We start from the raw sequence: 16,570 nt of genomic DNA, 5'->3' as shown, positions 1-16,570 counted from the left end.
TCTTTGGGGTGCGGGTTAGGGCCCAGAGAGAGGTGCAAGTGCGTTGCAGCCATGTTCTGATTTAGCTGACCCAGACCTTGCAGGTGATTTGTACATCAGGATGTCCAGAGACATTGTCTTTTCAATTTGAAGCCATGTTTTTTCTTTCCTGGACTAACACATTTAATTTCTCAGTTTAGTCTCAGCATTTTTCTGGAGCTCCTGGGTTCTTTGTTTTTCATTTCCTCCCCTTACACTTGACAAGGAGTATTGACCCCTGTTCTGAGAGAAATCTTTTTGGAGTAGGCTGGGGGAGCTGCCTTAGCGCTGCTTCTGAGGTCACCTCAGATTATCAGCCTGCTCTCGTGAACATCTGTGGAGTTTCAGATCTGGAGAGAGTGCTGGGAATTGGTGTCTGGGTATTGTTTCTCCTGGAAGACTTTTGGCTGAGACTCACTCTGGTAACTAGGTTTAGCTTTGCTGTGTTATTTTGTCCCAGAGAAGGTGAGGTGGGTGTGGGCAGAGATAGGGAAGCCCGGGTGGTACCACATAAGGCCCATCCTGACACTTGGAATTCTAAGGTTATTTCACTGCTGGGAAATCAGGCAAGTTTGTGTGTCTTGTTTTTGAAAACGATAATATTTAGAAAACACGAGTACTTTAGACACTTATGCTCATAGTAGTCTTATACATTCAGTTTATTCTTGAACTTAGTGCTTTTTCTATAAGGATAGAGGCAGGGTAGAAAAGGTTCTCTACCTTGCTGTGGTGGAACAGGCATTAACTTTGCATTATCTGCTGCTCACCAGATGTAAAGATTTGGATACGTCACTTCATCTCCGTAAGCCCTGGTTTCCTCATCTGTAAAACAGGGTAAAAGCTTGTCACATCTCCATCTCCTGCTCCTACTCTTGGCAGACGCCTGGGGATGCTTGCTCTGTCTGAGCAGGGGGACTGATGTGGTTAGGAGCTGGCTGCCTGGGGTCTAACCCGTCTCTGCCACTTAGGAGCTCTACTTGGGTGGCCTCTGTGCTGCAGTCACATAGGGTGACTGTGGGATTAAATGAGCTTGTGTATAGGAAGCCAAGCTGCCCGTCTTCCCAGAGACATGTCCTGGGTCTTGTCCTTCTGTTCTCTTCCATGCACGCAACTTCCTTAACCTCGATTTCTCCTTTTAATGTCACAGATGATATTTCTCGTGTCAAACTTTCGGTCCAGACCCATTCCACTGATGACTATGTTAATGCCAACTACATGCCGGTAAGTGGACAGATGACTCGTAGTACTGGGTTGTTACATCAGAAACATCAGGTGCTCCTTTCTGGTTTGTTTTGACACCGAGTATGTATTTCCTGTCTTTAGGGCTATCATTCCAAGAAAGATTTTATTGCCACACAAGGACCTTTACCCAACACTTTGAAGGATTTTTGGCGTATGGTTTGGGAGAAAAATGTCTATGCCATTGTTATGTTGACCAAATGTGTTGAACAGGGAAGGGTAAGTATCTAAAAATTTTAAAATCAAATTAAATTAATTTTTTTTTATTGTGGTACAGGTATCTTAGAAACTGGCTTTTAAAAAAACCTCCTCCTAGACATTACCATCTTTGTTCTTAGAACTTTATTTTCTTTTTATTCCTTAAAAGTGTTTTCTTCTTTTTTTTAACCTTTTATTAATTTTCATTAATGTTTTAATTATGCAGAATAATGGGTTTGTGTTTATTTGTACATGCAGATAACATATTTTGATTATGTTCACTTTCCCATTATCCTCCCTTTCCCCTCCCCCAGATTCCCTGCCTCTTCTTTAAAAGTCTCTCTGTTACTTTGCACGTCATATTTTTTTTTAATCTTGAAAAAATTTGATTTTGTCATTCTGTTCATTTGTGTACAAATAGCAACATCCTCAATTTCAGTGAGTCACTGCTGCTGGAGTTAGTAAGTAGCAGGAGTTGGGTTAGTGCCGTGCAGTCTCCAGTGAGATCATTTTAGTTAACTTTTCTGTCACTATGACCCAAAGACCTGACAGGAACAACCTAGAGGAGAAAAGGTTTACCTTGGCTCATAGTTTTGTGGGTTCAGTTTGTGGCCAGCTGACTCCATAGTGTGGGCTGGAAGTGAGGGTCATCATCTTGGCTTAAGGGCGCGGCAGAGGAAAGCATCTCAGGACCTGACAGTCAGAAGGCTGAGCGAGAGCTCTGCTCATCAGGGATAAAACGTAAACCCTAAGGCACATCCTGGTGACCTGCTTCCTCCAGCCACACCCTACCTGCCTACAGTTACTGCTCAGTTATTAACCCATTGATTAGCTTACACCTCATAATCTAATCATTTCACCTCTGAAAATTCTGGCATTGTCTCACACACGAGGTTTTGGTGGACACTGCATATCTAAACTAACAGAGATGTGTAGCTCTGTCCACAATCAGTTATGTGCATGTGAGCAAGCCCACCCTGTCAGTAAGTAGACGGCTTCTTCATCTCTGAGCTTAGAGATTCCACCGACTCGGTGATTTTCAAACTTAGTTTTTAGCACTGACGCCCTTTCTTGAAGCAAAATCTCAGTCTTATCCCCAGATAAGTTTCAGTAGCAACTCTTCCCGTGGCTGGAATCCTCCTATTGTTTCCATCAACAATAAGATTTCTTCTAGTAATAAGATTCTATATTTCCATAAATGGATAAGAGGAAGATAGAAAAACGTGCTAAATTCAAAACTTCTGTGCCGGATGTTACTCAATGAATTTTTGCTATTGTTGCTGGGAATTGAACCCAGGGCCTCGCAGATGCTAAACACATGCTGTACTGCTGAGCTGCATTCTTGATTTTAAAAAAATGTAGACTTATTTCTTGAGGAATAGGAATTGATTCCTTAAGCCAGCGGTTCTCACACTTGCATGTCCTTCAGAATCACCTGGAGGGTGGTTCTGCCCCGTTTCTCATTGAGAACAGCATTTCTGGCAGGTGCCAGGTGATGCAGCTGATGTCCACGGTACTCACTTCAAGTTGGTCCTATCCTGGGTTATAGTGGAAACTCATCAGGTGTCATTTAAAAAAAAGTTCTTAAAAAAAGTTTTGGATGGCAAGTAAAACTCTTATTTTGCTCACTGTTCTTTTTTTCTGTTTTTTTTTTTAAAAAACTAAAATTTCTGTGAATGTGTATAAATGCATACACACACACACACATATGACTATTATTTCATAGTAGAAATTATACAGAGGCTTTTTAAACCTCTTCTTTTAACCTAGTATTGTGTCTTAGGAATGTGGCTAAATCATCAAGTAGTTCTTTAAAACATAAAGTTACCAGATGTTACCAGCTCCAAGAGTGGGTAAACTCCTGTGCTAGCGGGTGGGGATGGCGGAGGGAGGGTCACAAGGTCGGCAGGTGATGGTGGCCTGCACTGGGTTGCTTGTGGTAGACAGGCTGGGTTCTGCAGTCCTTGTCGCATTAGGACAATAGACTATCAAGGACACGGAAGAAGATTCATTTAATGAATGCAGATAAACTTTATAGTACTGCTGAGCCCAGGGCCTTGTACGTGGAACTTTATCATAACTGTTAGACAAGCTAAAATGACAGTTAAATGTATGGAGAACATGAAGATGAATTTAGATGGGCCATTGTTCATCTTAGGTTAGGGTAGAAGTGGGTGTTACTGGTTGGGTCAAAGGGGAAGGAAGCCAGTGTATTTTTTGCATTAGAATTGCATGATCCCCCCACCCCCCCATCAGGGAATGAATCCAGGGGTGCTTGACCACTGAGCCACCCCAGCTTTAAAAATTTTTAAATTTTTATTTTAGTTTTTATTTTAAGACAGGATCTCACTAAGTTGCTTAGGGCCTAAGTTACTGCCATATTTGTTACTCTTTTCCTATATCAACCCTGGGAAGTATTATCTTTAGTTTATATAGGGAGAAATGGAGGCTCAAAGAACCTTATAACTTGCTCACAGAGTAGCCACAGAATCTGGCTGGAAAGGGACCGAGCTGGGAATCAAATCCATGTCAGAATGTGTCCCAGTCCTCAGTTCTTTCTTGGAATAGTGGTGCCAACACCAGGATCTTAAAAAAAGCAGATTCCCCAGCCAGAGTCAGCGTCTCTGGAGGGGAAACCCAGGCATTTGTTTTTAAAAGAAAACAAACCTCCCTAATAAGTCAGATATTATCAGTCAAGTTTGAAACCACGAGCAGTGGAACACACCTTGGGAAATTGTGTGCGCGCATGCGTGTGTGTAAGATGTTTGCCAAATGGGAATTCAGATGTTCTTGAATAGGAGTTGTTTCTTGGTTTTGATTTCTGTTCACATCTGCTCACCAACTTTTTTGAAATTGAAGATCTCAAAGTGATTTATCCATGATCCCCTTTCCTGGTGTCTGTATTTGGACTACAAATGGGGTATATTAGCACACGCTGGGAGCAGTTCTCACTTCTTGGGGCTGCTTGGGGTTATGGGCCAACCTGAGTTTAGCTCAGTGAGCAGTCGTGGAGTGCCCAAAGGGGACTGTGTCCCGAGTCAGGAGACAGCTGGTGCTTGGCTCCAAATCAGTTTTCATGCAGAAACGATGGTCGCACGGGACACAGTGGTGCACATCTCTAATCTCAGCTATTTGTGAGGCTGAGGCAGGAGGAGCACAAGTTCTAGGCCAGCCCGGACAACTTAGCAAGATACTGTCTCAAAATATAAAATGAAAAGGGCTGGGGGTGTTCCTCAGTGGTAAAACTTAAAAGGGAAGGAAAGAAATGAGGTGATGACCCAGTGTTGGCAGATTTTTAAAAAGTCTGGATTTTTATGAGAAAGTTCCTAATTTTAAAGGAGTTAGCAAGAATACTACATTAAAAGCCAGAAAGGGTCAACCCAGAGCCCTGCTAAGGGACTGTCCCTGATGCTGGTTTCTGTTACCTGGTCTTCCTTGTGAAGCTTTAATGATGGTAGTTGGTGTGATCTGAGTCTTTTCATAAAAAGTGCAATTTTGCAATTTTATTCCAGACCAAATGTGAGGAGTACTGGCCTTCCAAGCAGGCTCAGGACTATGGGGATATCACTGTGGCAATGACATCCGAAGTTGTTCTTCCGGAATGGACCATCAGAGATTTCACAGTGAAAAATGTAAGTAAGAGGTGAAAATAAGATAGACCTTAAAAAAATCACCAGTTACTAATTTCGGGGTGTACTTTTTAGGTTGATGTTAACTAGTAGGTTATTTTTTATTTTTTGCCTTGGGAAAAACATTTTTGCTTTCTTTTTCAGAATAAAACAATCCTTATGTAAATATACTCAAAGGCAACTCCTTGTATTTATTTTCTGGAGAGAAATTTCCTAATTTTTTCCTGAATAAAATGAGTCTTAGTAGCATGGCCCTGCATCAGTAATTCTTTCCTCACTCTTCCAGGTGATTTGTTGAGGGAATTTTTGTCACAGGCTGAGGCCTTTTGGGTTTTTGGGAATATGTCATTAGGGGTGCTGATTACTGTTAGGAGTGGCTGATAAGAGTTACATTAATAGGATTCCAGGGCCTATTCACATTGCATCTCTTCCCCCCCAAAGTTGCAAACACAAATCCAATTAAATTGTGCTGGCATTCTAGGAAGTCAAGTTTATATGTTCTTCTTCTTTTTTTAAAATAGTGTTTGAAATAGAGGCAGTGCCACGAAATGACACTGATCCCTCCTGATGGCTGGGTAAATGGGTTTAACTGTTTGCAGTTTATTCTGTTTGATCATCTGGTTCCAAGTTTAAGTCTCTGCCCTAAAGAAATAATACAGGCTTGTTAGTCTGAAAGGTGAATCTCAGCATTATTTATAATGGATGAAAAATTTGGAAACTGTGCACATGCCTAGCCTTTGGAGAAAGGCTAACTAAACTGTGGCTGAGCTGCTTACTCTATTGTTCCTCAGTTATTTGTAATGATGGCTGCATACTATATATACAGCTGGCCCTCTGTGTCTCCGGGTTCTAAATCCATGACGTTGACCAATTTGGGTTCAAAAAATATGTAGAAAAAAAGTTATATCTGTACTGAAGATGCATAAACGTCTTTTCTGTTTATGTAGCGTGTACTTTGTTTTTTTTAAATTTTTTTGTTGGTAATTTTTTTAATACCATATTTTATTTTTTGATTCATTGTACAAAAATGGGGTACAACTTTCATTTCTCTGGTTGTATACAATGTAGAGTCACACCGTTTGTGTAATCATACATGTACATAGTTGTAATGATGTTTGTCTCATTCCATTATCTTTCCTTCCCCCTGCCCCTCCCCACCCCTCAGTTCCCTCTACACAATCCAATGTTCCTCCATTCTTCCCTTACCCCCCCATTATGTATCATCATTTACTTATCAGAGATACATTAGCCTTTTTTTTTTTTTAATTTATTTTGGTTCATTGTACACAAATGGGGTACAACTGTTCTCTGGTAGTACAAAGTAGAGTCGCACCATTTGTGTAATCATACATGTACATAGGGTAGTGATGTTTGTCTCATTCTGTTATTTTTCCTTCCCTCACTCCATCCCCACCCTTCTTTTTCTTCTATGCAATCCATCCTTCCTCCATTCTTGCCTCCCTCCCCCTGCCCCCCATTATGTGTCATCATCTGCTTATCAGAGAGATCATTTGACCTTTAGTTTTTTGGGATTGGCTTATCTCACTTAGCATGATATTCTCCAACTGCATCCATTTACCTGCAAATGCCATAATTTTATTCTTCTTTATGGCTGAGTAATATTTCACTGTGTATATGTACCACAGTTTCTTTATCCATTCATCAGTTGAAGGGCATCTAGGTTGGAGCAGCTGTGAACATTGATGTGGCTGCACCACTGTAGTATGCTGATTTTAAGTCCTTTGGGTATAGGCCAAGGAGTGGGATAGCTGGGTCAAATGGTGGTTCTGTTCCAAGTTTTCTGAGGATTCTCCACACTGCTTTCCAGAGTGGCTGCACCGATTTGCAACTCCACCAGCAATGTATGAGTGTACCTTTTTATAAGTAATTTAGAGGTGATTTAAAGTACAGTCATGTGTTGTTTAATGATGGGTAGGTTCTGAGAAGTGTGTCAGCGTGTGAACATCATGGAAGGTACTTACACAAACCTGATGGTACAAACTGTTGCACACCAAGGTCATGCAGTAGGCACTATCCTGTGTGTGGTCTGTCATTGAAACTTTGTGCATGACTGTTTTCAGGAGGTTGTGTGTAGGTCTTGGCAGACACTTTGTCATGTTATTTAAGGGACTTGAGCATCCACAGGTTTTTATATCCATGGGGTCCAGGAACCCCATGGTTGCTGAGGGCTGACAGTAATTACCATGAGATGTCAGAACAGAGTGTGAGTGAGACACACGAGGAGACAAATTTAATGCATGTTATGAACAGTGTGTGAAAGAAAAGCCTGGCAGTAGATTCAGTGGTGCCAACTCTCATGGGCATTGGGGGGTTTACGTTCTAGTTTGCAAGGAGTATCATCCTCGAAGGTTCTGTAAGTCACAGGTAAAGCGCTGTATGAGATATACTGGTTCTAGGGGCTGGGGTTGTACCTCAGTGGTAGGGCACGTGCCTCGCTTGTGAGAGGCACTGGGTTCAATTCTCAGCACCACATGTAAATAAAAAAAGACGTAAAACATGTCCGTCGACGACTTAAAAAATATTAGAAAAAAAGCAATACTACTTCTTTGCTTATTGCTATGTCTTAGAGATTCTAGCCTCAATTAGTATTTCACTTCCTCCCCTGGAGATGCCGTCAAAGCTGTTACCAACTTTGAAATATTTCATGCTTATTTCTGTATGTTTTGCTCATTTAAATTGAGTGGCTTATCCCTGGTTGTTTCTATTGCTTGGAGTTTGCCTGTGTGGAGGGGAACTGTGGGTCAAATTGTCCACATCATTTAAATGATTGCAATTGCTGTTATTGTTTCATTCATTAAACTCCAGATTTATTCAGATTTCATGTTTTTTCACTAAAGCCTTCTCTTATTCTAGGATCCAATCCAGGATACCACATGGCATTTACTAAAATATTATTTTTTGATTACACAAAATACACTAATACATTCTCCTTTTAAAAATTGAGAATATTAATAGAGCTAACAATTTCCTTTTACCAACACCCCTAACCTGAGCCCCTCTGCAGAAATAACAGTCAGAAGTATTCCTTTCTGGGATTTCTTCTTCTCTCCCTCTCTCTCTTCTTCTACTTCTCCCCTTTCCTTGGATGAATACTTTTGGTGAAATTTGGGGATGCTAAGTTTATTTGTGATGAGGCTTCTGGGTATCCTCTCACCTCACTCTGTCCTTTCTTCCAACTATTTTCCAAATTTTGATTAATGTAAAGCCATTGCTTTTAAAATAAATACATAGTAAAAAATTAGCCTGAAAGGATAGCATTCGTAAGAGAGATGGAGATGCCTGCGTCCATCTGTGGGTACAGGTGGTGAGGCCAGGACTCAGTTGGGGGGGCCCTAGCTGGGGCAGTTCTGATCCTTAAAAGTACATGTTTGGCCAGAGGTAGGAAATCAGTAGGCGTAGTAACTAGTTCTGTTGTAACAACCCGCTTTCTACTACCTGTTAGATGTTGGCATGGACTGGTTTTTTTGGGGGCGGGGGCTGGATCCATTCTCAAAACCCTACAATTGTAAATATTTGCTTGGTGTTTTAGTCAGAGTCTTCACTGCTGTGACTAAAGGACCCAACCAGAACAACTGTAGAGGAGGAAAGGTTTATTTAGGGCTCACCGTTTCAGGGGTCTTAATCCATAGAAGGCTGCTGCACTCCTGGGGCACCAGGTGAGGCAGAACATCCTGGCGGAAGAGTGTGGCGGAGGAAGCAGCTCGCATCGTGATCAGGAAGCAGAGAGCGTGAATCCTACTCTCCAGATACAAAATATGTACCCCAAAGGCACGTCCCTAGTCCCACCCCCTCCAGCCACACCCTGCTACTTCAGTTACCACTCAGTTAATCGCTGTGGGGATTAATTCACAGTTGGGTTAAGGCTCCCTTACCCAGTCATTTCTCCTCTGAACTTCCTTGCGCTCTCGCACACGTGTGCTTTCGGGGAACACTCATGTCCAAACCATAACACTTGGTGCTTGCTAATTGCCTGTCCCTATGTTGGACTCTCTGGAGGACCTGATCAATTAGGAGATGTGGATCCTCGTGGTTTTATTTGGGCAAATTACTTTTGGTTTTGTGGTCAGTGACGTCCCCAGGTGGGCTTAGGAGTGGGGTTTTGAAGCTCTTAGGAGGCGCAGGTTCAAGGATGCAAGTCCTTCATTGGCCAGGAACCGGCAGGGGAAGAAAAGATCTGACCTCGAGGCAGGAGGAGTAGATACTCGGCCGCATCTGAGGGGCATGTCGGGAAAGCCACTCACTTTCCTCTGACCTGTCTTCCCTCGTCTGGAAGGAGGGCTGTTAAACCCTCCCTCTTGCACACGTTGTGAGGATTTGACGAGCAAGATGAAGGATGTCCTAGAACCGCAGCAGCTGTCGTACTCTGCCAAGTCCTTTTCTAGTCACAGCCACTCCTGCTGCGGTGCCTGTCGGTCTGTCCCCGGCATGCGGCGTGCCAGCTCTGCTCCCCTTGACTGGCCTTCGTGACGTTGTCAATCAGCCTTCTCTCTGACTCTGAGCCCTCTGTTGGCTTGTAGATCCAGACCAGCGAGAGTCACCCGCTGCGTCAGTTCCATTTCACCTCCTGGCCGGACCATGGCGTACCCGACACCACCGACCTGCTCATCAACTTCCGATACCTTGTTCGTGACTACATGAAGCAGAGTCCTCCCGAGTCACCCATTCTGGTGCACTGCAGGTATGCAAATGGCACTTCACATGTGACCGTTTCACACGTAAGGATATATTTATGAGCAGCTCACAAAAACAGCGCGTAAGAGGGATTGCAACAGCCATTTATAAATTCAAGAAAGATCTGGACTTATTCCCAAAGCTCCAAGGTGCTTGAGTAGTCGTTGGCAAACTGTGGCCTGTTTTTACTAATAAAATGTCGTTGGAACACAGCTGGGCCCACTGGTTTACATACCATTTATGGTTGCTTTGATGCTCCATTGGTATTACAGCCTGCAAAGCTGAAGATCTTTATTCATATGAGGGAATAAAAACTTGTTCTCCTAGGTTAGGGTAGTAACTGGAGTGGGGTAAGTCAGGACCTGGCAGGTTGTTTTATTTAAGATGTTTAACTCAAAAGCGAGTTTGGGTCTCAGGCCCCAGGCTCCAGCTAGGGCAGCCTGACTTGCTGAGGTTTCAGTTGGGCCCGTGTTTGCTGATCCTGGCCATGGCCCTCCAACGGTGACGGTGGAGAAGAGCAAGAAATAAGCACAGACGGGGGCACGCGGTGACCCCGGTGATGGGCTTCTTTCCCTTTCTTTCAGTGCTGGGGTTGGAAGGACGGGCACTTTCATTGCCATCGACCGTCTTATCTATCAGATAGAGAACGAGAGCACGGTGGACGTGTACGGCGTTGTGTACGACCTTCGGATGCACAGGCCTCTCATGGTGCAGACAGAGGTGAGGCCAGGGTCCGTGGTGGGCGCCGCACCCCGCCCTTCCCACTTCTGGAAGGTCACATTGTGTCACGTGCTCATGTTAAAATATTTCACCCTTCCAGATCTTTCTGGCCCTTGGGGGTAGAGTAACCCTGAATTTCTTTGCAAATCCTAAACTGAGTTGGAATTAAGCATCCTGATACAGGTGATGTAGTGGTACTGATCCTAGTCCTGGAACTACCTGGAGTCTTCACTGTGCTGCCTCTGACTGATCAAGTGATCTTTGTCAAGTCTCCAAACTTCCAGGTCCAGGTGTTAATCTCGTGAAACTGGTCCTTTCGCTCTTTGTTTCTAAGAAGATCTGACCATCTTTAAAGTAAGCTGACACAGCAGGCTTCTCGAACATGGAGGCTAGGGACTAGCATGAAGCTGTTTAGGCCTCAGTGCAGCAGTTTGTCCCCACCCAGCCCCGTAACTGTTAGAGAACACAAGTTCGTTGTCAGGGCTACAGAGGTGACTGACCAGTGGAACAACATGAATGCTGAGTCTACCGGGGAATGTGTGCAGGACTGTTGGATTTGTTTTCCCTGAAATGTTCCTGATAAACTATTTTCAGGGCACATTCTCATCAGAATATAGTGGAGACTACCCTTCCTCGGAGGGGCGAAGTGCCTTGACCAAGATGAGAGCAGAATATTAATTTTGTGTCAGGTTGTTGCCCACTATCGATTTAGAATCCTATGAATAGGCACCGTGTTTTTGAGTGTAGCAGGGAATGTTCTGGAAGCCTGGTACATCGTGTGCTTCAAGGTGAACTATTGTGGTTGAGTGAAAACAGTGAAATTTACCTTCCATGTTAGAGATTTTTCATTTTTCTGCTATAATTATATAGAGTCGCCTCTCAGTCTTTTATGTTCTTTTGAGAAATACATAAATCTTGTACCTGTGGATTTTTTTGGGGGGTCCCTTTTTTATGTTTTGAAAACAATACTTAGTCATATTAAAAAAATTTAGCAGTATAGGAGTTTGTAGAACATAGTTTTCTCTTTTACCTTTTCTTTGTAAACCTGCTTCCTGGAAGCCGTCAATGTGTCTAGTCTGGAATCTGACTTTATAGGCTGCTTCCTGTACGTCAGTATGCATACAGCCTCACTCACATGGAATAAAGTCTTTGGATCCTGTTTTCTGCATAATGCTTCCTCATGATTTTTTTTTCTTAAACGATTATGGTTATCTTTCTGTGTTGGCATACACCTCTTTCTTTTTTTGGTACTGGGGATTGAATCCAGAGGTGCTTAACCACTGAGCTACACCCCCAGCCCCTTGTATTTTTTTTTTAATTTTGAGACAGAGTTTTGCTAAGGTACTTAGCCTCTCTAAGTTACTAAGACTGGCCTTGAACTTATGATCCTCCTGCCTCAGCCTCCCAAGCCACTGGGATTGTAGGCATGTGCCACAGTGCCAGGCTGCCTCCTTCTCCTCCTCATCTTCTTCTTTTTTAAAATGTATTTTTAGTTGTAGATAGCCACAATACTTTTATTTATTTATTTTTATGTGGTGCTGAGGATCAAACCCAGTGCCTCACACATGCTAGGCAAGCGCTCTACCAATGAGCCACAACCCCAACCCGTCCTCTTCTTTTTGAATGGCTACCTGCAGATCCTGATGTGGTTCTCACTGCTTTTCACCTGATCACCCCTTTATCCCACCTTCTCTCTTGAGAATTAGATTTACTTCTTCTGTGCAGCTTCCCTAGCCCAGGAAATCTTGCTGGGCTTGTTAGTTTTTGGATGTCTGTGTATCATCTTCTCCACATCTTTCCTTTGCCCTTCCCCAAGATTCTGATATGTCCCCGTGGGGAGTGCGGGAGAGAGTGTGCCTCTTGGGTTGAGAAACACTGATGCAGAAATCTTGCTCTCTGTGATTTCAGATTTTACCAGAATGTTGTTAACCTCTTAAAACATGCTTGCTGTTTGCCCTTGTGTGGGATGGAGTTTGGGTGGTTGGTGATGGGGATGATCTGTTTGAAGGTCCTTTGGGTGCTCATCGACTCTCTCCTTTTTCTCTCAGGACCAGTATGTTTTCCTCAATCAGTGTGTTTTGGATATTATCAGATCCCAGAAAGACTCCAAAGTCGATCTCATCTACCAGAATACAACTGCAATGACAATCTATGAAAACCTTGAGCCAGTGAGCATGTTTGGGAAGACCAATGGTTACATCGCCTAATTCCAAAGCAAATCCTTTCTGAAGCTAACCAGACTGTCACACCCACAGCAAAGGAAAACGCCCCGATGTTGACATGTCTTCATGCGTCTCTTATCTCAATTCTGTGTTCTGTTCTGTTAGAACTACTTTGGAGGGTGTGAAGCTGCACATGTCAAACATGACAGAGGAGAAGCTGGGGCTTTCAGGGCTGTGGATGGGTGGAGCAAATCACCTGCATTCCTGTTACCAATGGGATGAATTCACTCCCCCCCCCCCTTGGAGAATTGTGGAAAGCCAGGAAAAGTGAGCTATGACTTTTTTTTTTTTTTTCTTTTTCAAAACAGGTTCCTTTTTTTTTTTTTTTAAGAGACTATTTTATATGATTCACATGCTAAAGCCAGGATTGTGTTGGGTTGAATATATTTTAAGTATCAGAGGTCTATTTTTACCTACTGTATCTTGGAATCTAGCTGATGGAAAATACATAATTGTGGGTGATTCTTGTGTAGGGAGGGGGATGCGGTGCCTCTTCCGCATAAGTTTTCTATTTGAACATGTGCCTTTTCTGAATTATGCTTCCACAGGCAAAACTCAGTAGATGTCTCTATTTTTGTATCGAATCTCATAATTGGAATACGTGGAATATTTAAACAATAGTTTAGCATCGGAGGTTCGCCTTCTCACTAACATTCCTGCTCTCATTGACTTGAGGAGGCCTCTCTCTTTGCTCCCTCCCTCCCCACGTACATCTGTGCTCCATTTCTTTCTTCCTTTTTTTTCCCTTCCAGTTTTCTCCAAAGACTTCTTTCTGTTGGCAACATTTTCAGCCCATTGGTTGGGTGAGAATGGAAACTAAAATATCACAGTGAGAATTTCTGCGGGTGGGGATGGGAGAAGCAGAGGAATCCTATGGTGACATAAATCCTTTTCTTGTCCCTGTCTCAACCCTTTTCTCATTTCTGTCTTTGGTAAGAAGGATTATTTAAAGGTGCAATATGTGACTTAGTGATTCATGATGCTCTGGGTTTTTAGTAATGTTTTACTCAGGTTGGCATGTAATGTGTGTCTGTGTGTCTGTGTATATGTGTGCGTGTGTGTTTTTAAAAGTGTGGCAATCTGTGAACACTTCAGTGTGAATTCAGTATCAGATTAACTCCTCTCCCCCCAAATCCACTGGCTTTAGTCTCTATCTGCAGTGACACATATCGGTATCTACTGTATATATAAATACTAAACTCTTACAACAGTCATTCCTATGATTTGAGGTGTACAGAGTCTGATTTGTATCAAAGATGTAATTATTATTTTTAAAACCTCTTTTCACTATACTGCTGCTGTAATTACTTTGATTTTTTTAAATGTAGATTTAATTTTTTTTTTTTTTTGCTTCAGGTGTGTATTCACCAAGGATTTCAGAATTTATGTGGATTTATTTTATTGGTACATAATCTGTAAACTTCTCAAGGCATTAACATGAAAGGATTTGTTTCTTTTACATTGTGGCTCAGGTTATATTTTGAAGAAGTTTCGAGTTTGTTTTCTAATAGGCAATGAAGTATACAAGGTCTTATGAAGGAATCACCGAGTCCCTGGAGTCCTGTGGCTGCTTCCCACAGTAACACATCCTGCTGCACACTCAGGACTGTGTCCTGTTGTGAATGGGAGCGGGGCCGTCTCTGCCTCCCTGGTCACTGTGGGCCCGAGGGAGCCCGCCTCCTGATGCTGCCATGTTCCTCACCTAACCGGCACTTTGAGAACTGACTGGACATGTTAGTGGGTATTTTGGGGTTATAGAGGATGACCCTCAATGTACTGAAAGCCCTCGATGTGGTTCAGAGGTTTCATGCTGTATGTCTTTTGTCCCCCTTTCCCTTTGAGGTACTGAAAGGATTCAAAGGAGAGGTCATGGTGGTGTCATGATTTGGGGAGAATTTTGCTTCTCAAATGGAAATTGCACTTTTTGCTGAATCCTTGGCATTCTTTGGTAGGAAGCAGTTCATTCAGTGTCAGGCCCTCCAGGGCAGGGGGTGGACAGGCTAGGTTGGCCCCTCCTGGCTCCACGTCACAGAGGGCTGTGGCTCTGTAGGTGGGGACCAGGGAAGCCACACTGTCCTGGGTGTGGGGTGGAGCTGGGTTTGGGTGTGTTGCTCTGCCCCAACTCACGCAGGCCGCGGAGAGTCCCAGGCTCCGCTCAACTCCCTGTCCCAGCAGCCGCTCTCGGGCCACACTCCTCCATTCGTGCCTGAGGTGTCAAGTCCCATGCAGTTTCTGAGCCCTGCTGTGTCTGCACTACTGCCACGGAGAGAGATCAGAGGAAAGGACTTGCCTCTAAAAAAGGTCCTTTAAAATATCAGAGTCCCCCAGAAGATTAAGGCAACGCAATTGTAAACATCTCCTATGAAAATGCAAAGCACAGAAGCCCTCCTCCTCCCCACCCTGCTCGGCTCGGGCTTGGGAAATAGCTGGGCAGCAGCCCCAGCAAGCCACTCTCCAACGTCCCTCCCAATCCCTGGAGGAAGGCTTGTGGCAGAGCGGTCTGGAATTCCAAATGGGCAGGTCACACGAAGGTCATGATGCTGCTCTGCAGCCTGCAGAGGACTGGGGACGAGGTCACTGGGGGTGGCCAGGGTATTTCTAGCACAGTCATTGGAAAGGGAAGATGAATGTGTAAATAGTGATGACAGGCGGGGGGCGGGTGCTCCGAGCTTCTGCCCGAGGCCCTCCCAGGAAGATGAACTGGAACTGGGAGAGTCCCGTGGAGCCGTGGGGGTGGTTCGAGCTCCCTGCTCAGGATTTGCAGTTGCACATAGAAAAGCAGCCAGTGTGGGATTCACTGTCCATGAAAGGGCTAAAGATTGGGGCCAGCTGGTCTGGGGGATTTGGGCCATCACTGTCTTCTCCCAAGAGAAAAACTTTCCGCCTCCAAAGTTGAATCTAGTGACGACTGGCACCCGTGGGAAGTGACATTTGGTGTCTGTTCCCCGTGGCCACATTGTGACCTCCAGCCAGACTTCGGCATAATTTCTTTCTTTCTTTTTTTTCTTCCCCAGCATAATTGACTCCACTGGATTTGTACTTTGTAAAGTCAGAGGCTCTGGGGGGTGGGGGTGGGGTGGGGTCAACTATGCAGCTGATTCATATTTGTGTTTCATTGGGGATGAAAAAGCCTGGTTTTTATTTTATTATTTGAAATGCTTGATTGCGCTTGTTGAGCTAAACAAAGTCTTGGTGACTGATGTTGATTTGCCTCAAAAGTCCAAGTTCCTGAGTTTTCCGACTACTGTGTAGCAGCTGTGTGTTTAACATACTGTAGCTTTTTCTCCCTTGGGGGCACATATGAATAGGACATGTTGATGTGGACTCTAAACTGTAATTTTCTTGTAACTATTTTGGAATGATGCATATTTCTAATGTTTGTTATACTTGTACAGAGTATTGCTGTTGGTTGCTTTTTTTTTTTAAAGGAAAAAAAAATGGCCTGAAAAAATTTTTTAAAGACTTACAAATACCAAATATACAAAATGTCAACATATTATGCCTTTGTTTCTTTCTTTCCTTTTATTTCCCCCTCTCTCCTTACTTTACATCAACACCATTGACCAAGCAGTTGATTGGCTTATATTTGGCTGGGGTATCCTTAAAACAACAAAATAAAACAACCCTTTTCCCCCTCAAAACATGATTCCCTTTGGGTTTTTCCACAGAGAGTTAGTTTTCTAGGGCTGCCATGACTGGGTAGTTTAAGGAGCAAGAATTCATTTTCTCACAGTTCTGGAGGTCAGAGGTCAGAGGTCAGGAGGTCGCAGGCCTCTCTCCTTGGCTGGCCTCTCCCCATGTCCTGACATGGTTGTCCCTCTGTGCACATCTGGTTTAGTCGCTTCTTTTAAG

At 43.6% G+C, this 16,570-nt stretch overlaps 1 protein-coding gene across 1 annotated transcript in view; it reads left to right on the top strand.

Moving 5' to 3' along the window:
• Ptprj (protein tyrosine phosphatase receptor type J) overlaps window positions 1-16,181 on the top strand; it is a 144,240-nt gene extending 128,059 nt beyond the window's left edge. Inside the window, 6 exon segments of the mRNA XM_047518944.1 lie at window positions 1,166-1,239; window positions 1,342-1,476; window positions 4,968-5,087; window positions 9,623-9,783; window positions 10,361-10,496; window positions 12,545-16,181. Of these exon segments, the coding sequence (XP_047374900.1) occupies window positions 1,166-1,239; window positions 1,342-1,476; window positions 4,968-5,087; window positions 9,623-9,783; window positions 10,361-10,496; window positions 12,545-12,703 (785 nt within the window). The 3' untranslated portion in view covers window positions 12,704-16,181.
• Window positions 16,182-16,570: the final 389 nt, after the last annotated feature.

Source organism: Sciurus carolinensis, chromosome 11, assembly GCF_902686445.1.
Source record: "Sciurus carolinensis chromosome 11, mSciCar1.2, whole genome shotgun sequence".
NCBI lineage: Eukaryota > Metazoa > Chordata > Mammalia > Rodentia > Sciuridae > Sciurus > Sciurus carolinensis.
Note: the sequence above shows the minus strand (reverse complement) of the source record. Positions and strands in the feature narration are given on the sequence as shown.